We start from the raw sequence: 23,364 nt of genomic DNA, 5'->3' as shown, positions 1-23,364 counted from the left end.
GTCTTTTTGAAAGATAGTCTTCTGTTTTCCCCTCTATGCCCAGAAGATGGTGCTACCATACCATGTACAAATACCGGTAACTCACTTTAATGTGCAGTACAAGCAATAAAGAACATAGAAAGCCATGACAGATCAGGTCAATGGCACATCTAGTCCAGCATCCTTTTCTCACAGTGTCCAACCCTGCCTACCTGCCAATCACTTTGCCAACCCCCTTCTTTTACACCTGGGCAACCCTCGCAGCTTACACAGACTTCCCTTCTCCTCCTCACAGCCTGCCCCTCCTCTACTCCCTCACAGCTCGTCCCAAACCACCCCCTTCCCTCACAACCTGCCCCTACCCTAGGCTGCCTGCCACTCACATTGTTTGCTTGCTCCTATGCCTGCTGGTCTGTCGTCACACTGGAGTTGCTGCCACACAAATTGCAGCATGATGACAGCCTTGTAATGTTATAATATAGTCAGATAAGCTTTTTGTGGTTGACAGTCCTCTTCATCGGATGTGTGAGCATGCTTGCATGGAGTCCGCTTTTATGCTCTTTAAAAGGCAGCCTTTAAACAGCAACATTGTTAGGAGTTTAAGGTTTTAGGCCAGTATTAGGAAACCAGCTGCCCTTGAAATATTGTTGGTACTCCAATTCCCACCAGCCTGAGCCAGCAGGGACAATAAACAGGGATAATGGGAACTGTAGTTGACTGTGCTTTCCTCCTGGAGGAAACACTGGGGATACAGTACTATCTTGCAGAGGACACTTTTCTGGATGGGAGAGTGCATGATTTATTGTGCCCCAAAGCATATCTTGGGGTAGGCTTCCCCCAGTCCTCTGGGGTATTTTTGGTACATTTCTTGGCAAATTTTGGTGTACATAGATGTGCTTGACCATGCCTTGTGCCCAGAGGAAGCTCTGGACTTGGCAGAATTGAACACCATTACAAAGAGGAGTCTCTCTAGGATGCAGGTGTGTATGATCTGTAGCAGCCTGAAGTGTATTTTGGGATGGGAATTCCAGTTTTTACTTTTTTATTACGATGTCACCACACATTCATGAGTGTTGCAGAAGCAGAATTTGGAATGAAGAGCATTATTGCTGGGCTTGAACATGAGCTTTCTAAAGGAAATCAAGTTGTTGAGCTTTTCTTGGGAAATCACGGGTGAAAATACGCCGTAAATAGGACATTGCAGGGGGCAGGCTTCTGCGGGGGAGGTGGGGCGCAGAACCTCAGATGTTTGAGTACTTTCAATGCTTTTCAATAATAATGGGGGGGGGCAGGGCCGGATTTAGGTTTCATGAGGCCCTAAGCTACTGAAGGTAACGGGGCCCTTTATATGTCCAGTTGTCCTTTGTCAACAACAAATGGTCGCTTTTTTGTGTTGAATATTTGCTATATGGTAATTTATGGACCTAAAAGGTATCTAAAGCCATTTACACATAACAAAATATGTATTTTATCAAAGTTCTAGTTTCAGGTAGGTAGCTGTGTTGGTCTGACGCAGTCAAAATATATAAAAAATAAAAAAAATTGCCCAGTAGCACCTTAGAGGCCAACTCACATGGCTACCCCCATGGGCTTGAAGTCGAGAGTCCCCCTGTTATGTACTGAGTGAATAGGATCTAAAATGCAGCAGTCTGATTGGTCCTAGAACAATAGGATTCAGAATATAGCAGTCTGATTGGTCCTAGAACAATGCAGCAGTCTGATTGGTCTGCAGGAGCCACCCAATCCGGCTCCAGATGGAAGTGAATCCACAACCTGATTGGCCTACAGGAGAATTCCGGAATTAGCCAATCACGTGCAGCCCATTGTGTAAATAATGTATATAAAGCAGATACTTTGAGGGGACATTCATTCCTCCTCACCACTATAAGCTGAATAAAGAGCATGAAATCCACTCTTGACTCAAAGTATATTTCACCCCCAGTCCTAGAGATATATGATCTGGGGGAACCCCAAAGTTGATTTTGGAGTTCAGTGTGACGTAATGAACTTTTCCTTCTTCTTTTAGATTTGGAGCAAATGAGGAATTGGGAACTTGTAACCAACTTCGGCGTCGTCGAGAGCCTCAGTTTTGCCAGCTCAGGCGCGCGCGCGCGCGCACACACACACACACGGCTCTTTGACTTGGCCCTTCCTCTTAGGGGAAGCCTTGGTGGCTGCGCGCCCGCAGCGCCAGATGCGGAAAAGGCGCTGGCTGGAACGCCTTGCGCCAAGGTGGGCGTTGCTTCCTGGTTTCCGTCCTCAGGTACAGATCGGGAGAGGCGGAGTCTGCTTTTTCCTCTCCTGTGCCAAGGATCGGAGAGCGAAGGCAGGAGGGTGAGTCTCGCAGCGCTTTGCCCTACGAGGGACACTCGCACAACAAGCCGTTGCGAAGTGCCGGCCCCATATTGTGACCCTAACGCCTGCGCTCGGGAGAGTGTTTACACGGGAGAGTGGAGCCCCCTGTCGCTTTCACACAACCCGTTCGCCCCGCAAATAATCTTCCACTGTTCGGACTCCTTCATTGAAAGTTGCAAGAGGCTTCTCTGAAGTTTGTATCTCCGGTGTAGTCAGTTTCGGTTCCTGTGCAATTTTGAGCACCGGATAAATGCTCCCCCTCTTTGGCACAAGGGCACAAGTCATCCGGCTTTGAGAGAGAAAGAGAAAGCGTGTGTGTGAACAGAGAGAGAAAGAGAAAGACCAGCAGGGCTTTGCCCTTCTTTCGGTCCTGGCGTCTTGCTCCCTTTCCTCTCTGCAAGGCTGCCCGTCAGGGGGCTGAATGCCGCGCTGTGGCATTTGAATCGGGGCTTGCAAGCGGGGCCGGATTTAGGTTTGATGAGACCCTAAGCTACTGAAGGTAATGGGGCACTTTATATGTCCAGCTGTCCTTTGTCAACTACAAATTGTCGCTGGTTTTTTTGTGTTGAATATATGCTATATAGTAATTTATGGACCTAATAGGTATCTAAAGCCATTTGCACATAACAAACTATGCCTTTTATCAAAGTAATTGTTGAACAGAAATACAATTAAGAAGAAGTACAGTCATACCTCATGTTACGTTTGCTTCATGTTACGTTTTTTCAGGTTGCATCCTGCGGTGACCCGGAAGTACCAGAAAGGATTACTTCCGGGTTTCGCCGCTTGCGCATGCGCAGATGTGCAAAATGACATCACACGCATGCGCAGAAGTGGCAAATCACAACCCGCACGTGCGCAGACGTGCCGCTGCGGGTTGCATTCTTTTCATGTTGTGAACGGGCCTCCAGAACAGATCCCGTTCACAACCAGAGGTACCACTGTATATTAATAGTGAAATACAATTAAGAAGAAGTATCTTAATAGTGAAATAATTATTAAGCTATTAAGGAGTCTATGCAACACAAAACACTGTTGATGTATGTAGGTTTTATTTTATTTGTTTTTTATCTTATATTTTGGAAATGTACATCCAGTTCCCCCCCTTAATTTTTTTTGGGGGGGGCCAAGAGAGTGGGGCCCTAAGCTATAGATCAGGCTTCCTCAACTTCGGCCCTCCAGATGTTTTGAGACTACAGTTCCCATCATCCCTGACCACTGGTCCTTCCGAAAACATCTGTGGGGCTGAGGTTGAGGAAGCCTGATATAGATTGTTTAGCTTATACGTAAATATGGCACTGCTTGTAAGGCTAAACTCCAGAAACAGTAGCTTGTGGGCAGGGTGCTGCTGGATGAGGCCTCCTCCCCTGCTGCCTTGCCTGGAATCCAGGGGGATTTCCTCATATGCTTTGTCTTTGGGAAGCAATGACTTGCAGAGGAAAGAGGAAGCTGCCAGCAGATGCCCCTGGGCTCAAACAGATGAGTCCTGAGGCACCAGGACAGAGGCTCAGCTGAGATCCAGCTTCTCAGACCAGGTACGTGTGGGAGCTCCAATCCTCTGGCTACACAGAAGGACATAGGTAGCAGTGCTTAGTGGTGGGATTTTGTCCCAGGAGGGCAGAGAAATCAGGGAAAGGGCCAAGGGGTGCCAGTAGGCAGGCTTCATCTGCATAAAACTCAAATCTGCCCTGATATCTCAAGCTGAAGATCTCACGCAGACACCATGGCTAGTTCTCAAGTTTCTTAAAGCATTATATTTTCAATTCGTTGCAGGAAAAAAACCAAGTCAAAGAGGTGTCTGTGAGGCAGGGCCCACCACGCCACAGTGTGTTCAGGCTAGACCCACACCCCATGGATTCAGGAAGTAGGGAATATTCAGCTTAGATGTAAGAGAATCTTTAAAGCTGGGACCTATTCAACTTTTGCATGAGAGCATACGGAAATTCATGTATCTGCACACAAGACTTGTTTTAGTACCAACTGTTTTGGCAAAGGAGAGAAACAGGTAGCGGTTGCTACTGTGTGACCAGCATTTCTCAGGCAAAGCTATGAGTAGAAAAGTGTGCTAGATGGCTGGAGAGGAATGGCATGTTTGTTTGGCTTTCTAGAGCAATTTTGGGAGTGGTGTTCTTGTTTTTCTCCTCCCACTCCAGAGTTGGTCCTGAGAATAGATGTGACTCTCTCTGTCTCTCCCTCTCTCAGACATTAAAAGCCGTGTAAAAATATGATTACACAAAATGCATTTACAGTCTCTCTCTCTCTCACACACACACACACACAAAATTTCCTTCCCCACTCCATTCAATTATTAACATGTGCAAGGGTGAGTGACTGGGTTTCACCAGCAGTCTGCTTTGTCATAGTATTCTTAGCTGTCCTGTAAGCAATGTTGGAAAAATAATAATTTTCAAGAGTGTGGGCAGGAGGCAGGAGGTCTGGGCCCCAGCACAAAAGACCCAAGGCTCAGGTCCCCTAGTCCACCTCTTCACCACAGCCCTGGGGGGGGTGGGCTTTATGGGTGAACTGTATGGAAAAAGTCACAGAGATGCCTTAGAAAAGTGTATGCCTACACTTAAAGTATGTTTAAAACACTTCTCTCTCTCTCCCCTCCCCAGAATCCTGGGAAATGTAGCTATGTGAGTATTAAACTAAAGCTCGCATGATTCTTAGGGGGGTGCTTTAAATGTATGGAGCATACACAGCCTGGGAAATGGGGGCAATGTGTGGAGAAAGAAGCAGAAACCGTGTTAGCTGTAAGCAAATGGCTGTATTGTGGGCTGGGTAAGGCTACAGAAAATACCACTACAGTTGCAGATGACATGCTTGTGAAAGGCCTAGCCTGGGTCAATTCTGGCCACTTGAAACTAGTTGCTTTAGTTCCCTGTGTGTTTAGGGAAGGAATGATTGCTCAGAATCTTGGGTCCTTTCTGGATGCAGGGAAAACGCACACCAGGTTTTTCCTTTAGCATTGCAGTAGTGCTAGTCACCATCAAATGTCATTAGCATGATATATTGCCTCCCCGTGAGCATGGTGGAGCATTGCTGCAAGTAATAGCCAACCATGTGCATATTTCCCCCTGTTTGTTTGTTTGTTTGTTTGTTTGTTTGTTTGTTTGTTGCCCAGGGTTCACTGTGGTCTAAACCACTGAGCCTCTTGGGTTTGCCAGTCAAAAGGCCGGCAGTTCGAATCCCAACAGCGGGGTGAGCTTCCGTTGCTCTGTCCCAGCTCTTGCCAACCTAGCAGTTCAAAAGCACACCAGTGCAAGTAGATAAATAGGTACCGCTGCGGTGGGAAGGTAAACGGCATTTCCGTGCACTCTGGTTTCCATCACGGTGTTCCGTTGCACCAGAAGTGGTTTAGTCATGCTGCCCACATGACCTGGAAAGCTGTCTGTGGACAAATGCCGGCTCACTCAGCCTGAAAGCAAAATGAGCGCCACAACCCCATAGTCTCCTCTGACTGGGCTTAACTGTCCAGGGGTCCTTTACCTTTAACCTTGCTACCCTTGGGCTCAGGGGATTAAAAAAGGCTCTCCACCCCTCTCCTTATGAATGGTTGTTTGCTTTGTAGGCAAGCGGAGGCAGAGTTATGGCCAGCGACAAAGAGATTCTTCGTGTGGTCAAGGACTTAAAGAGTAAGTGCACATGATTTTCTTATGTGCTTCTTCCCTTTCCTCCGTGTGAGCGCATGCATACAAAGCATGATTTGGGGGTGTTTCCCCTCTTGTGTTAACTATCATGTGCACCTCCAAATCTCTGGGTTCCCCAATGCTTGCAGAAGATATCTCCCTCTTGTTTCCCGGAGATGCTATTTTGGCTATAAACCTATTGTCCTGCCCTTCATTACAGGGCATAGTAGGGTAGCAGGGCTGGAACATTTAATGCTTTGGAATGTGGCTTAATTGCACCCCTTTCTTTATCTAGATACCGTGATCAAGTTAAACAAAAACTACCAGGAGCAGGGACTACCGGTGACAGACGGGAGTCGGGAGCTGCAACAATTCTGTGCCCAGCTGGAGTTCCTGTTGCAGGTAAGGCACCTCTAACAGACTTGGGTTGACAATGTGATAGAAGCAGACATTGTGTGAACTGAAGCTTAAGTTGGTGCACCCCCAAAGTCTGCAGCATGTGACTCATGCTGCACCACTCTGGTGCTGCTCTTCCCACGAACCTTTTCTGCATCCTGTAGCAAAGTGTGGGTGATCCTCGAGGTTGTGTCATCTTAAGCTGCGTGATGAGCATCCGAGAGGGCAGGTTTTTTGTTCGTTTCTAATTTTTCTGTGCTGCAACTGCAGCCCATTAATACGAACCCAAAGGGCCTAACTTAGTTAGCTATTATTGTTCTTTCAAAAGCAAATGTATGCCCTGCCCACACAGTGCAGTCACAACACTCGGAGCAGCTTACAAGAAGGTCAGAGCACAAGGCAAGCCCTTGCTGGAGCAGAGTAAAGGTCCATCCAGTCCAGCAACTTCTTCTGACCATAGGCAACCTGATGCCCATGGAAAACCTGCAGGCGGGACCGGTACTCAGCAGCAGTCACCCTGCTTGCAATTCCCAGCAACTGGTATCCAGAGGCAAGCCAACAATTTAAAGCAGTAAAACATCCACATGAACAAACCTGGACCCTAAGATCTTGGGAGGCTTGAAAGTGTGATGGGCGGCTACTGTGAAAAGGGCCTTTTTGGTGGATGCCCCTCCCTAGAGAGACTGGCCTTGAGCCTATCTTAGCCTCTTTCCAGTGGCAGGTGAAGACTTCTTCATTTTCTCAGGCTTCTTGGATCCATACACTTTTAATCCATGGAACCTTACAGTGGTGTTGCTGTGTATCCTCTTCTGTTGTTTTACTGGTGGCAACTGAAACATTTGTGTAACTTCTTGTTGGTTTATTGATTGGTGTTGCATTTTAATAGGGATTTTTTAAATATACAGTGGTATCTTAGTTCTCAAACTTAATCCATTCTGGCAGTCCGTTCCAAAACCAAAGTGTTCCAAAACCAAGGTGCGCTTTCCCATAGAAAGTAATGCAAAATGAATTAATCCATCCCAGACTTTTAAAAACAACCCATAAAACAGCAATTTAACATGAATTTTGCTATCTAATGAAACAAATGATCCATAAAATGAAAGCAATAAACAATGGACTGCAATCACACAATCAATCAGTAGCTGAACTGGGTTCCACACAGTCACAAAAACACAAAAGAGCCATAAAAACACAAATAAGAGAAGAAGAAGAAGAGTTTGGATTTGATATCCCACTTTATCACTACCCGAAGGAGTCTCAAAGTGGCTAACATCTCCTTTCCCTTTCTCCCCCACAACAAACACTCTGTGGGGCTGAAAGACTTCAAAGAAGTGTGACTAGCCCAAGGTCACCCAGCAGCTGCATGTGGAGGAGCGGAGACAAGAACCCAGTTCACCAGATTATGAGTCTACCGCTCTTAACCACTACACCATACTGGCAGACCTCAGCGTAACACTCAAAATGGAAGTGTGGCACTCAAAACAGAAGTGTAGCACTCAAAACTGAGCACGTTCGGCTCCTGATATAAGTTCGCAACCTGGAAGACTTACTTCCAGGTTTGTGGTGTTTGGGTTCCAAGTTGTTTGAGTACCAAGGCATTTGAGAACCAAGGTACCAAGGTACCAATATAATTTTATTAAGTTTTCTGTTTTACAATTTAAAATTCTCATTTTACATCCTTAAGATATTAGTGACTTCCTTTCTTTTCTTTCCATGGTTCATTTTACATATCATAAATCCCTTCATATTTAACAAAAAATATACAGTGGTACCTCGGGTTACAGACGCTTCAGCTTACAGACTCCACTAACCCAGAAATAGTACCTCGGGTTAAGAACTTTGCTTCAGGATGAGAACAGAAATTGTGCAGCAGCAGTGGGTGGCCCCATTAGCTAAGGTTAAGAACAGTTTCAGGTTAAGAACGGACCTCCAGAACTAATTAAGTTCTTAACCGGAGGTACCACTGTATACCATTATCGCATCCATCAAAACTTGTTTACACTGTTGAATGTATCTTAATGCTGCCAACGTTTTCAGTGTGTTGCGTTTTTAATTGTTGGGTGTGGGATACAAATAATGCAGATGTGCAAATAAAAATTAACAATGCCATTATCGTTCCTCCCTCCCTGCCTCTGCTTGGTCATTATAGTATGATCTGAAAGAAAAGAGAAACCTCTTTGGGCAAAGGAAAGATTACTGGGACTTCCTGAGCCGAGTTCTGACCAGACTACACAGTGGTGTTCATGCAGGGGTGCAACATGTCACCTCCCTCGACAAAGTAAGATTGGCTGATGCTATTAATGGTATCGCCACTATTATTTATTCAATTTCTTACTCACCCTTCACTATGTGGTTCCATGGTAGGTTACAACCATTTTAAAATACAATGCGAAAAACAGTTAAAACAGTCCAGAGAATGGGGTGGATCCTCGAATTTGCATCTTGTGTTGTCAGAGGCCAGAGCTGCACCTTCAGTGTATGACAAAAACTACACAATAAATGTTCCAGATACACCTCTGTGGGGATAAATTTCCACAACTTGTGAGTGTTGGGGGCAGGAATGGGTACATGTGAAGGACTGGGGAAGGAGAAAGGGAGACATGGGCATAGGCGGGGGGGCAGCTGCCCCCCAATCAAGTAAATAAAGAAAAATACTTTAAAAACTGTCCAATTGCATCACAGATAACTTGGTTCTGCCCCCCTAATATAAAGCCTGCCCCCCCCCCAGCTACGCCCATGCCTCCCTTTCTCCTTCCCCAGTTCTTCACATGTATCCATTCCTGCCCTCAAAATAAATCCTGGCTACGCTCCCCACACAGAGGTACAATGTGATGGCACTGTCTCTTGTCAACAGGGTCTGCCTGAGGCAGTGCTTCTCATTGGAAGGAGATCCTGCAGAGCAGGGACCAGGAATCAGGGATCAAAAGGATGCTCATATTAACAAGGGCAAACAGCCCTTAGGGGTTATTTGATAAGGGAGCCTCTCCTAAATCTGGTGCCTTGGGCTGGGTGTGGCTGATGGGAGTTGTAGTGCAAAACATTTGGAGGGCACCAGGTTGGGGAAGGCTCGAGTGTGCCTTACACCTGGGCTGTTCACATATTCTTTCACATCTTACTGTGCTTTATGCAAAAATAATTTAAGAATACAGCACTGTTTTTCAATGTTAAGAGCCATACACCCATAGCAGGATAGCTCAGCTGATACTGGGATAGCTCAGTTGACAGAGCTTTAGACTCTTAATCACAGAGTCATGGGTCTGAGCCCCACACTGGGCAAAAGATTCTTGCATTGCAAGGGGTTGGAGTGAATGACCCTTGCCATCCCTTCCAACTCTACAGCTCTACATGAATTGTTATCTACAATTAAGCACATGGACATGTATTTCTTACTGGGCTGTTTTTAATGAACCACTAAGGATTGCATAGGAGCATTGATATTAGTATAAACAGTATATAAAAGAACTGCTGAATAATCACAGGGAAATCATGCCGTATTTTCAGGGCCAGCCCTAGCATTGGGCAGAGTGTGGTGACTGCCTCAGGCAGCAAATCCAGAGGGGCAGTGGGCATAGGCCTTTGGTTGTTCCTCTTGAACCCCAAACCCAGAATTTATGCCAGGCCAGATGGGGTAGAGATGGTGTCAATAAAGAATCACCTAATGAATAGGGCCTCATGAGAAGAGAAGACTCCCTGGAGAAGGCACTGATGCTGGGAAAGATGGAGGGCACAAGGAGAAGGGGGGCGACAGAGGACGAGATGGTTGGATAGTGTTTTCGAGGTTACCAGCATGAGTTTGACCAAACTGTGGGAGGTAGTGGAGGACAGAGGTGCCTGGCGTGCTCTGGTCCATGGGGTCACGAAGAGTCGGACACGACTAAACGACTAAACAACAACAACAACAACAACAACAACAACAATGAATAGGGCAACTCTTGGAGGCTTTCCCACCTTTGAATGTGAATCTGTTTCCCTTGGTAGCTGAAAACAGCCGTGGGGAAGGGCCGTGCTTTTATTCGTTATTGCCTTGTCCATCGGCAGCTGGCGGAGACCTTGCAGCTTTGTTTCATGGAGCCAGAAGTCATCAGGTAAGAGCTTGAAGGTGAAAGTGGCATGGCAGTGGGAGAGGAAGCTTGAGATGCAGGAAAACAAGGTTGCACACTATCCTCATATAGTGCAAAGGAAGAGGGCAGAAGGATGAGGAAGTTGGGATAGCACAGGGATCTCCAAGGTGACACTTGTGGGCACCACAGTGCCCTGAGATGCACACACACACTCCTGGTAGCTGCCAAGGCTCTCTGTCCCTCCCAGTTTTTTATTCTTCAAAATAGTAAGACTTATATGGCTTAGACAAAGTTAGAAGGTGGTTGTTGTTATTATTTTCCATTCATTCATTCATTTAACAATTTATAAACCACCTCCCAATAAATATTTCTGAAACAGCATGCAACCAGTCTTTTAACAATGCATAGTAAAAATGGAATATATAAAACATTTTTTTTAAAAAAACTTTAAGATAACTTCATTACAAAATTATGTATGCATTTATATGGGCCAGCTGCTTTTCTGTCTCTGCGTTATTTGTTTTGAGGTTCATGTAGGTATTTTCCCCATTGTTGCTGTCGTCGTTTGGTTTAGGGTGGGGGAAGGTTTGAGCATCGCCAGTTTTGCTCTGTGAGATGAGTATTTTGTGGCACCCAGGACATTTTCTTAGATTTCCAAATGTGCACCTCGGCCCCTAAAGGTTAGAGTCCCCCAACACAATGAGTTTGTTTAAAGTCTCTGCTATGTATGTATTTATGGTTTGCTCTTTGCAGTGAGTGGTACTACGCACGCAGCCCTTTCTTGGATCGAAAGCTGTGGACGGACATCTTGGGCTTCCTCTATGAGCTGGATGGCATGGCCTTTCACCTGGCCCTGTGCAGAGGAGACCTGGATGCTGCGTGGCCCATGGTCTCTGAGTGAGTAGCAGGCGCTGCGTATTTTCCATGGATGCAGATACAGCCTCCCCACTCTGAGCTTTCTGAGTAAGGCAGTCAAAGGAAGTGGGCGAGGGGAGGGGCTTTGTTGCATGTTGTCACCAGCAGAAGGTGCTCTTCCCTCCTCAAAAGTTTTCACACCAGAGCATTTGGTTCAGGTCTTGTTCTGCCACTGCTAAGCTTCTGTTATTTTGCAGGCGGCTTCACAGCATAAAGCCACGGAAGTGGTAAACCTCGTAGAAACAGAAAAAAGTACTGAGATGCAAGCTCTGCACTAATAGAATCAGTTCATCAAACTAAAACAGTGAAAACAGCCATACAAATGCTAAAAATAACAAAACAATTTCATAAAATTGGCCTTCCATAAATGACTGGGCTACACCTCCGGGAAAGCCTTCCTAAACAAAAATGTCTTCATTTATGCACCTAAATATCATCATGGGAGACACCTGTCTGATTTTGGTTAGTAATTGATCCCAGAGAGCTGGAGCTGCCAAAAGCCCACTTTCTAGTACAGGCTAAGTGTATCTCTGGATGCTAATACTGATATCATCAGCATCCTTGCAAATCCGCTGCTTTGATCTCTTCCAGGGTTTTGCCACGATGTTCCAACCCAGCTGCTATGCACTCCCAGCAGAAGGAAGCATCCTCTGAGGTACATATTCCCCACTTCCTTGCCTATCCCGTTGCAAAATACTTCCTGCCCTAAGACCCCAGCAATGATTTTGGATCACTGGTGTACCTTGAGAGCTTTTCCTTTCCCTGTCATGAAAATGGATCTAGAACCTGCAACCCCTTCCCAGCCCAAACACAGGAGGGCTGTGGTGGTCACTTGTTCCCCATTCCTGGTTTAGGAAAATGTGTCTTGGTGGTGGTATGGGGTGTAGCCAATCAACACTCTCTACAGCTGGCTTTTCCTCACCTCAGATGTGCAGAGCCAGTTTTGTGGAGCTCACACTAAGAGAGGAAAGGATACATTTGTATTAAACACTCTGGGGGCACTTCAAAACCTGTCCTCATTACTTTACAAATGTTGTGTCTGTCTTTATCTTACCTTGCATTAAAAAGGGAGGGGGCTTCTAACTTGGAAAACCCTAGATTGTTGTTCAGCCTCTTGTTCACTTTTTTCATTCACAGTAGTTTAGAGGCCTTAGTTCCTGGCTGTGGACCAAGGTTTGAATCTAGCACCCATTGATAATACTCTAATTTCATAGGATCTAGCCTGATCCCATCACTCTGTACCAAACAATTTATGTGTTTGTTGACCATAGGTTGGGAACTCAAACAGAGACTGCGGGAACCACCAAGGGGCCACCAAAGTTCACGAGAGCTCGCCAAGAACCACTAGTGACCAACATGCTGTTGAGCCAACTGCTGATGATCGACTCAGTGCTGGGCTGGAAAACTCCATGGAGAAATGGGTTGGGATCTGGAGAAGCAGGAAGAACAGTCTGCTGCAGATAGGTGCTCTCTTGAAGCTGAGTCATTTTATGGAAGTGGATCCAGCTGCTGGCAGGGAGGTGCAGAAGGGAAATGGTGAGCTGCAGACCCAAGTGGAGAAGCTGAGCAAGGAGCAGCCAGGAAGCATCTCTTCCATCGAGGAACGGTGTTCCCTGCTTCATCAGACAGATCACTGCCTGTGTGGAAAGATGGAGAGGCCACCTACTGAAGGTGACACCAGGTGGAAGCAGGACTTCAAAACACTGATGTGGGAGCTTGCTGCTTTGTGGCAAAAATTGGCCCAGCAACAAGAGGAGAATGCATCTCTGAGACTAGCCCTTTTGGAGGAAAACCAGCTTCTGAAAGAGGAGCGGGCAAAACATGAGCAGCAACACAAGGAGAAGATGGATGAGCAGGGAAAACAGCAGCAGGAGTTGGCCAAAACCATCAAGGCCCTCAGGGAGGCAGAGGACAAGGTTGCCAACCTGACTAGCGAATGCCAGGAGGCCTGGTCCAAGAGAGATGCCGCTGAGAGGTCTCTAGAGGAGGCAGAGCAAAGGCTGAGTTCTCAGGAGGCAGAGAGGAGGAAGCACTTGGCAGACATTGAGGCCCAAGAGTTAAGGCGCCAGCAGCTGGTCTCTCGGTGTCAGGGCCTACAGGAGAAGCTGAAGGCATGCGAAGAGAGCTTGGAGAAGTGGGAAGCCCAAGCGGTAGCTTGGAAAAGTCAAGGTGGCCAGCTGGGAATGAATGAGGAGCAGCCAGAAGGCATGAGCTGCAGGCCAGCAGAAAGGGAAGAACATCCAGTCATGTTGGAATGGGGTCCTCTAAGGGGGAAACTGGAGAGGAGCCTTGCTGAGATACAGGTACTAGAGAGGGAAAAGGAGACTCTTATGGAAACTCTGGTGTCCCAGGAGAAAAGTCTGGTGTTTTCAAAACTAGAGGTTCAGGACCTTCAGAAGGAGCTGTCGGCATGTCAGGAGCATGTTGCCACTCTCCGGACATCTCTGGAGGAGCAAGTGAAAGTCCTAAGGCTCAAGGAAGAAGCAGCTCAGGGTTTGCAAAGAGACTTGAATAGCCAGTTGGCCCAGCTACAGGACACCCTGGAGAAAAACACTACGCTGGAGGCTCATTTAGAGGAAGCGGCCAGCAAGAAGTCTCAGCTGGAAGCTCAAGCTGTTGAGGAGCAGGCCAGGCATGAAAGGACTTTGCAGGAACTAGGGAACCAGCTGGGAACTTTTGAAAAGGAGGTGGCCACACTGCAAGAGGAGAGGCAGCAGCTGCGGGCCACCTTGCAGCAAGCCCTCAAAGAAAGAGAGGCCTTGGCAATGCAAGCTGAGAGCATGGCTTCTGCTCTGGACGGACGGACACAGGAGGCTACACAGCTTCGGAAAGAGCTGGAGGAGCTCAAGGCCACCAGCAAAGCACAACAGACATCCTTGCAGGAGACAAATGAAGTAGTGGCCTCAGCCCTCAGGGAAGAGTGCATGCAGCTGAGAAATCAACTGGAACAACTGCAACAGGAGAAGATGTGGGCCACAAACATGGCGGAGCAGCTGAGCGAAGACTTGGAGCAGGGCTGGGAATGGCCCAGGGAGGAAGGCGCTCTAGAGAGGACATGGCCTCCTCCTGTCACTGTGCTGGACTCGGCCTGCGGGGCCAGAGATGAAAAAGGCAGGGACCTGGTCAGGAAGAGGGGCATCACTGAGGAAAACAGCCATGGAGGAGCAGGGTCACGGCCAATGAACACAGAGTTTCTTCAGGTCGATGGGCTGCAAGATGCGGCAAGTCCTGTCAAGAAAGGGGCCGGTGCTAAGCCTAGTGCAGAAGCCCATGGGAAGGTAAGGGACTCATGTTCCATGTACAATGTGAAGATACATGATAGTTGAGAAATAGTGTGCTACTGATCCTGACCATATGGAGGCACTGCCTGCAACTGGCATCCCTCTTCTCCAGTGAGAGAAAGTCTGTGGAAGGGGTAGCCAATGTGGTGGCCTCCAGAAGTTGTTGGACTCCAACTTCCATCAGCCCCAGCCAGTGTAGCCAGTGGCCAGAGATGCTGGAAGTTGGAGTCCAGCCACATATGGTGGGCACCATGTTGACTAGCTCACAAGTCAAAATAACTATGAAGTTTGAGTTTTATATGTCAGGTGCTGGACTCTTAAATTTGGGGTGAATCTAGAGTTTCATCTAGGACTCAGATTTTAGGCAATCCTCAAATTTATGTGACAAAACTTGAATTTCAATACTCAAATCTGGAAATTGAAACTAAACATTTGGTCTCTAAAAACCTATCCCCTAATTCTGATTCATTTTTTCAAAAATAAAATCAAACCATTAACTTAAAAGCTATGTTTTTCTGTAGCATTATTTCAAGGGAGAAAAAAACACTGGAGACAGGAACAAACAGCGTGTGTATCAGAAAAAAGTAAAACTATTTTTTCTATGCAAAGTCCTAGTATGCTGGTGAAGCTCCAGGCCAGAAAGTATTGTGAGCAAAAATATAGGCTCATTTAGAGTGCTGGGCAAAAAAAGCAGCTAAGTAAGTTCTGGAGTTTAGCAGTCCATTACCAATGGCATTTTCTGAAGGAGTGCTGCCCCAGCAACTTCATTTCGCAGATGCTGCTACAGCCTTGAAAACACAGCTGTCGAATTTGAAGCCTTGGCAATACCCCCACAGTTGCATGCTCCTGGGTCTGTGTGATCTCTCTAACTGGGACCCACTGATTTTCTATTGTGCTCCCCCCCCCCCACCTGATTCCCCTCAGTGTCTAACTCACCATCTGAAGAAAATGACAGCTGATGTGCAGCAAGCAAAGCAAATGTTTGCTGCCAAGGAACAAACGATGATGCATCTGATGGAGCAGCTGAGCCGGTGAGAGCATGAGCCTATTTCATTGGATGGTAGGTTTAAGGGAAGGGCTGTAGCTCAGGGAGAGAGGAGGTGCTTGCATGGAGAAGAGTTCATATCCCATCTCCGGTAGGACTAGGAAGACCCCTGCCTCAAACCCTGCAGAACTGCTACCGGTCACTGCACTGAGATGGATGGACCATTGATTTGACTTGGTGTAAGTCAGTTTCCTGTGCTTCTATAAAGCAGGGATAGGGAATTAGATCTGGCCAGTCACCTGTCAATCACCTGATGTCATAAAATGTCAGGTGATTCAGCTGCAAAGAAAGAATTGTGAGTGCCCTTCATGTGCTCCAGGTCCTGTGTTAAGGAAATGCTGAAGAAATCATATATTATCAAACTCCAGGATTCTTTGGAACAGGCCATTGTAATTAAAGTGGTTTGAAACAACAGATGTTCACAGTGTGTATGTATTCAGTAGTTTCCTTTCCTCCTGCTTAGGTCTCAGCAGGAAAAAGAACAGTTGCTGCTTTTGCTGGAGAAAAGCCGACAGGAATCGGAGGAGAAGGAGAAGAGGTACAAAGGGGAGCTGTCAGAACAGGGGGAGACCATTTGCAACATGAAAGGAAAACTGCTGGAGTTATTACGGTGAGTAAACTGAGTCCATGAGGAGCAGAGGAGAAGGGAGCCGCTCTCCCTTCATGCTGGTGGCTTTGGAAATGCAGACTAGGGGGAGGAGACCCCACAAAACACACTAGATAAGCTAGAGACCAGCCAGAGTCTCATCTTCCCAGCTGGAATCCTCAGCTGCAGCGCAGTGATAAAGAGCAACACACATACAAGCACCACAGAATAGCAATAAAAAGCGTAGTATTCATTTTATTAAGATCAATACAACTGCAATCTTATGTATAGGTTCCTGGGAGTGAGCTGCATTGGTACTTACTTCAAACTGCAGAGGGTCAGCTTGTAAAACACATTGAGTGCATTTCTTGAATTGACAATGGGCTACAAGAGATGATCTATAATTCTTTAAAGGCTCCATCTTTTGTCTTGGGCTGGTGGCGGTCATTAGCTGCCTATTGAGCTAGAAAAAGTAAATTTCTCTGTCCTCCCTTTTCTTCTTCAGGGAAAAAGATGCCCTGTGGCAAAAGACAGAAGGCATTGCCTCCACAACAGTATCCCCAGCTCCTCAGAACCCAGGGGTGTGTGTTCAGTGCAAAAAGGATTTCAGGCTCATGTCGCGCAGATACCAGTGCAGGTAACGTCTGTCCTATTATTGTTGTTGTTATTATTGATTAAATTTATATGCTGCCCATCATCCGAAGATCACAGGGCAGTTCATAACATAAAAATACAAAATGAGAACACAAAATACATGATAAGAACAAGAACAAACCAATAGCCCCTCTCCCACAAACACATTTAAAATGACATAGGCTGTTTAATTAGCCAAAGGCCTGGGAGAAGAGGTGTATTTTTGCCTGGTTCAATGTAATGAAGGCGCCAGGCGAGCCTTCCCAGGCAGGGAGAACATTCTACAAATGGGGAACCACTGCATAAAAGAAATAACTTGCGTTCTGTGAGGAGGACCAAGTGTGCAGGGCCGGATTTAGGTTTGATGGGGCCCTAAGCTACTGAAGGTAATGGGGCCCTTTATATGTCCAGCTGTCCTTTGTCAACAACAAATTGTCACTGTTTTTTGTGTTGAATATATGCTGCATGGTAATTTATGGACCTAATAGGTATCGAAAGCCATTTGCCACTGTTGCCACTGTTTTATTTTATTTGTTTATCTTATATTCTGGAAATGTACATCAAGGTTTTTTTTCTTTAAAAAAATTTGGGGGGCCCAAGAGAGTGGGGCCCTAAGCTATAGCTTGTTTAGCTTATACGTAAATCCAGCACTGCAAGTGTGTCAAGGAGAAACAGAACTTTAGCCAGGAATTATGCTTTTTCCTCCCCCTGTTCGTTTTTCTGCCCTACTGGATCCCACAGCATGTGGGAAAAGGGGGCTGAACCAGAGAATGGCCCTCCCCAGTGAAGAATACCCCTGCAGATGGGTCTCTTTGGTCAAAGTGAGAATGTGAAAGCATCGAATGACGGAACATCCCAGTGTGTCCTTTTGCATGCGGGGACTTCTGGAGAGAGCTGACGTATATCTCCGTTGCTAATATTAGATAAGTTATGCATATCGTTGAAGGGCACTCAGATGCAAAAAAGGGCTGATCATTTTTTGAGATTTAGGCACCATGCTTCTGTTACTACAGCCTCAATTTGCATTAGCTTTTTAGGCAGCTGCACCACAGCTCATATTCAGTTTCTGATCAACTCTGACTTTTCACCTGAAACAAGTGAACAAGCACATCATAAATTAAGTGGCGATACCCTAAAGCCACACTCTCATATCCTCTCCATCTCAAAAGCCTCTTTTTGTATCTTTTTCCTTGTACCATCATCCCATAGTGTGAGAAAGCTAGCTGTCAACAATTTCAGGTGTCCAGGCTGTGTCTCACGTGATGTTTCCCATTTCTCGTCAGTTCTTCCCATGCTCACTTGCTTGTAAAAACCACAATGTCTTGTTTTGGATCGCGACTTCTCCTTTCTGCAGCTGCTGTTTACTAATGAAGGGTCTCCAGCTCCCTAGCAGTAGAAGAGGGGTGATGCAGTGGCAGGGCCTAACTTGATGGGACACACATCCCCAGTCAGATCTATCATCTCTCTACTTTTTAAATCTCCTGCCCTTGCCTTTAAAAACTTGTATAAACTCTTTGTTTACAGGGCATCTAGATGCTCTGCAAGTTCAGTGCTGGTGACATGCCAGCCACTTGCCATCTTATTGTGTCTAGAGTCATCTATAGACAGGCCCTGTCAATGATCCAAGAGGACCAGGCCATTTCCAGCTTTTGAGACCCCTAGCCATAATGTGTGTAGTGCATTATCATGACTATTCAGAGCAGGTCTGGATTTTTAGCCCTGCCCTTTATGTCAGGTTGTTACAGTTTGGGGATAGAACTGGATAGTGAACTTTAAATAACAGCTTTGCTCTGCTTGCCAAAACTGATCAGGCCTGAAACGCACAGCATAGGATGCTTTCTTTGGAAAAATGGAATGCAAGGATATAAAGATAAACAACCAGACCAAAACCTGAGGTCTTCCTTTGCAAGGGAATACATGGACAAAGAACCAGACCAAAAATGAAAGTCTAAAACTTCGTTGCCTAACAAAATGTTACACAGCTTTGGATGTTCTCACCCTTGTGAAGAAAAACACTGAAAAGGAGAAATAGAGATTAAAGTGAAGGAATTACTCAACCTAGCACACTAACCCTAATACACACACACACACACACACACACACACACACACACACACACACCAAGGAGTGAGGAAGTACATACAGAAAAGAGTGTCCTGGAAAAGGAGCCTGATAAAATTAGGAAAAATAAGTAAGACGGGAGAAAGAAGTGCCATGGTCACATCTTGCCAGAGGCGGAGCAAGGTGGGTACGGCGGGTGCAGCGTGCTCCAGATGCCATCTTGATGGGGGTGACATTCAGGCCCGCCCCCCATGACTCCCAAGCCTACAGCGAGCCAGGGAAAGGGGGGAGCTACAAAGCGGCGCACAAGGCAAGCCTACCTGCTAGCCATCGGCTGCCCACAGCTTTGCAGCTCCAGCTCTCTCAGAGCTACAGCCACAAGCAGAGGATCCCACCGCCGTCCATACGGCGCTCAAGCACCGCTGTTGGCAAACCGCCTGTCGGTGCATGCGCAGCACGTAGCAGCGCCACACATGCACTGTACATATGGCACATGCGCATGTGCTGTACATATGGGCAGTTTGCCGCCCCCCACCCTGCACCGAGTGCCAGTTAGTCTTCCTTTGCCCCTACATCTTGCCTTTTGAAATCTCTGTTGTGCACTTATTTTCCAAATTTGCAATCCTCTTTGTGAATTGGTGCTTCTCCAAATTGGCATTAAGAGGGATCTGTTTTTATAGTCACACAGCCTGACGAACAAAAGTTCTTTCCCATAGAATCCATAAAGCCAACTGACTTGTGAAAACAGCATTCTTCTCTGTCAAGATCCAGATTTAACTTGTCTTGAAATTGTTCTCTCCACTTGCATGGGAATGTCCTCCATTTGCATAGGCCCACAGCTTCTGCATTTTAAAAGTAGCAGAATGCAGATTGCTTGCATCACAGTTCACACGCACAGCAAATCTTGTTTGCTTCTTAGCCCTCTGTAAGGGAAATCTCTCTCATGCAGACACACACAGAAAGGTAACTGTTCCATTCTGGTTGCCCTGCTGTCACTAGAGCTAGAACTATTTCTTAGCAAATGTTGCTCTTTAAAGCTCACGACTTAAATTTTCAGTCCAACTGGGTTAAAAACACTGCTTACTTAATTTCAAAAATAAAAGGACAGAACAGAATTTGAGAGATATGATACATATTTTTAAGAAGCATATATAAAGCATAAGCATACATGTCGTTAATAAACATTAACAAAGTGGTTTCCTGTGCACACTCACTCTTTCGCTTTCTCTTTTTTTAAATATAATTTTTATTAGTTTTTTTAACATATCATTTTCAACAGTAATTAAAAATACTTTTACATCTTATTCAAATTTTTGACTTCCATCAATCCTGTCTGAAAATTTTCCAATCTAATCTCTCAGTATGCATTTCTTATTCTCCCTATTACATTTCAAACTCATAACCAATATCTCTATCTTTTTATACTTTGTAACACTTCGTATATTTCTCCTTACAAAACTTCTTGTAATCCTACTAGCATAATTTGTTGATTATAGTTGCTCATCAAATAATTCATATACTTCTTCCAATCTTCTGTAAATCTCTGGTCCCGCAGGTTTTGAATCCTTCCTGTCATTTTGTCCAATTCTGCATAGTCCATTAATTTTGTCTGCCATTCTTCTTTCATCGGAATTTCTTCTTGTTTCCATTTCTGGGTTAATAATACTCTTGCCGCAGTTGTTGCATATAAAAACAAGTTAACATCTTGCCTATTAATATCCTGACCTATAATACCAAGTAAAAATGCTTCTGGGTTTTTAAAGAATGTGTATTTCAACATCTTTTTCATCTCATTATATATCATTTCCCAGAAGTTCTTTACTTTTTTACATTCCCACCTTCTTCTGCTTTCTCAGGTTGTGTCGGAGCATGGTGTGTCATGCCTGCTCAGTGAGCAGCGGACACAAGGAGCGCTGCTGCCTTCCCTGCTACCAGAAGAGAAATGGCCAAGGCACCTGACCAGACTCAGAGGGCTCAGCAAGGCAGCCCATTCCACCCAGTGGTACAGACACTGCAAGTCCAGAAAATGGCTCCCTCCCTGAGTGTCATGTGGGAATGGATGTGACTTCTGTTTGGGAATGGATGTGACTTCTGTTTGGGCATTGGTTGCAGGCTCCTCCAAATGAAGAGGAGCATATGGTGACAGTCAGGGACATCGTAATGATAAACGGCTTAGAAATTAAATTTGTATCAGGGATGACTCTAAATATTCAGCGGGTTCCAGTGGTGTAGGAGAATCTCTCATTCTTTCCAGATCCAACACTATTAGTTAGAAGTCTGTTTTTATCTGGTGTTTCTGTGAGGCATGCAGCCAGGCACTCAGATTCAGCCATTTGCCTTCAGCCCCTGCAGCTGAATATTTCCCAAACTTCTCCTTTGCGGGATACCATGTGTTGACTCAACAAACAGTTGCTGTGGTTGGTTGGAAGCGCTGGGGACAGCAGGTACATGAAGAAGAAGAAGAGTTTGGATTTGATATCCCGCTTTATCACTACCCGAAGGAGTCTCAAAGCGGCTAACATTCTCCCTTCCCTTCTTCCCCCACAACAAACACTCTGTGAGGTGAGTGGGGCTGAGAGACTTCAGAGAAGTATGACTGGCCCAAGGTCACTCAGCAGCTGCATGTGGAGGAGCAGAGACGCGAACCCGGTCCCCCAGATTATGAGTCTACCGCTCTTAACCACTACACCACACTGAAGCATGGATAAGGGCATTGTCCCAATGAACTGATACAGTCCATCATTAAAGTTGAACATATGGAAGCTGGCAAACATGGGATCTGAAAGTGAGCGACTTCATGAGCAGTTGCCCTGTTCTCTCTCAGCAGCATCACAGAAGGAGAAATTTTGTGGGATAATGCTGTGGCTACGCCAAATTCCCAAGCTAGTCCAGGGAAGCATTTTGCTTCCTACTGTACTGTTTCCTACTGCAGGTGGTGGGAACTCCTGAGGTAGCTGGGAAGATCAGGAAGAATTAGGGGAGGGGAGGAGTCCCCATCGCCACCATGGGTGGCAGGTGTCATGTCCCCAGTTCACTGTACTTTATTCTTACTCTGAAGATCACTATTGGAAACTGGAATCCATAATTGAATCATGTAATTGCTGTGGAAGAAATGATTATTTATGGGGTGGAGCATTCAGAAATTAAATTTTAAAGAAAATCATCTGGGTGGTTTTTGTGTTAGTTCTTTCCTTTCCTTTTTTGTGCAATAAAACATATTTTGTAGTGTTGTGTTTCTCTATATTAGCAAAGGAATCCATAACAACAACAAAAATGTCAATATGTGTCAGCTGCTGCAGAAACGGTGACATTAAAATGTAGTCTTTCTCTCTCCCCATGCCTTACTTTAGCAAACAAGGTGGCTGGGGGAAGAAGCTGGTGGATCAAGCTACCTGTGGCATTTGAAATGCACTATTATATTATCTATGTGAATGTCAGGAGGGACGTGGGTGGCGCTGTGGTTTAAACCACTGTGCAGCTTGGGCTTGCTGATCGGAAGGTTGGCGGTTCGAGGCCCCGCGACAGGGTGAGCTCCCGTTGTTTGGTCCCTGCTCCTGCCAACCTAGCAGTTAAAAAGTACGTCAAAGTGCAAGTAGATAAATAGGTACTGCTCCGTCGGGAAGGTAAACGGTGTTTCCGTGAGCTGCTCTGGCTTCACCAGAAGCGGCTTAGTCATGCTAGCCACATGACCCGGAAAAACTGTCTGCGGAGCAGACAAACACCGGCTCCCTCAGCCTGTAAAGCGAGATGAAAGCCGCAACCCCAGAGTCATTCGTGACTGGACTTAAATGTCAGGGGTCTCTTTACCTTTACCTATGTGAATGTCAAGTTTTATTGCTCACTCTTAATGTTCATATAAAGAATCTGCAAGAGTCAAACACATGCCTAACCAGGGCTTCAATTTGATCAATCCAATAAACTAGAGTGGAGGCGCACAAATCTTTTTCCTGGTGACCACTTGAAATGGGCCATTTACATGACTTGGTTACCATCCCATTTCACGCAAGAGATCCTTCCCTAGAGTTGTCTAGTCCAGTGTTTCCCAACCTTGTGCCTCCAGATGTTTTTGGCCTACAACTCCCATCATCCCTGACTAGCAAGACCAGTGGCAAGGGATGATGGGAATTGTAGGCCAAAAACAGCTGGAGGCACAAGGTTGGGAAACACTGGCTAGTCAGCAGCATCCAAACTCTAAAACTCACAGGGCAGGGTCTAGTGACATCACAAGTTCCCAAGATTCTTTGGAGGAAGCCATGGCTGATTCTGCTTTAAATGTACTGTGCAGATGGGGCCTGATTAGCCTTGCCTTATGAGAAATAAGAACTTAACTATTTCCATGACACTTTCTCAGATTTCAAAATGGACCCATTGTCCTGAAAAGGTTGGCAACCCCTGTAAGCTTTTCCCTGCCCTATTTTTTTAA

General features: G+C 45.9%; 1 protein-coding gene across 2 annotated transcripts; it reads left to right on the top strand.

Moving 5' to 3' along the window:
* The first annotated feature begins 1,868 nt into the window (after positions 1-1,868).
* Positions 1,869-22,104, top strand: RUFY4 (RUN and FYVE domain containing 4). 2 transcript variants are annotated; one of them, XM_077934351.1, is made up of 13 exons: positions 1,869-2,313; positions 4,950-4,970; positions 5,906-5,969; positions 6,259-6,365; positions 8,509-8,637; positions 10,338-10,444; positions 11,174-11,317; positions 11,927-11,990; positions 12,607-14,613; positions 15,541-15,647; positions 16,125-16,271; positions 16,753-16,884; positions 20,798-22,104. In XM_077934351.1, exons 1-13 carry the CDS (start codon positions 2,017-2,019, stop codon positions 20,898-20,900), a joined length of 3,429 nt encoding a protein of 1,142 aa, XP_077790477.1. In that variant the 5' UTR covers positions 1,869-2,016; the 3' UTR covers positions 20,901-22,104. The 2 variants fall into 2 exon arrangements, with proteins under 2 accessions (XP_077790477.1, XP_028598202.2); XM_028742369.2 differs by lacking the exon at positions 4,950-4,970.
* The last annotated feature ends 1,260 nt before the right edge of the window (positions 22,105-23,364 follow it).

This window comes from Podarcis muralis, chromosome 1, assembly GCF_964188315.1.
Source record: "Podarcis muralis chromosome 1, rPodMur119.hap1.1, whole genome shotgun sequence".
NCBI classification, from domain to species: domain Eukaryota; kingdom Metazoa; phylum Chordata; class Lepidosauria; order Squamata; family Lacertidae; genus Podarcis; species Podarcis muralis.
This window is presented reverse-complemented; position numbering and strand designations above follow the sequence as displayed.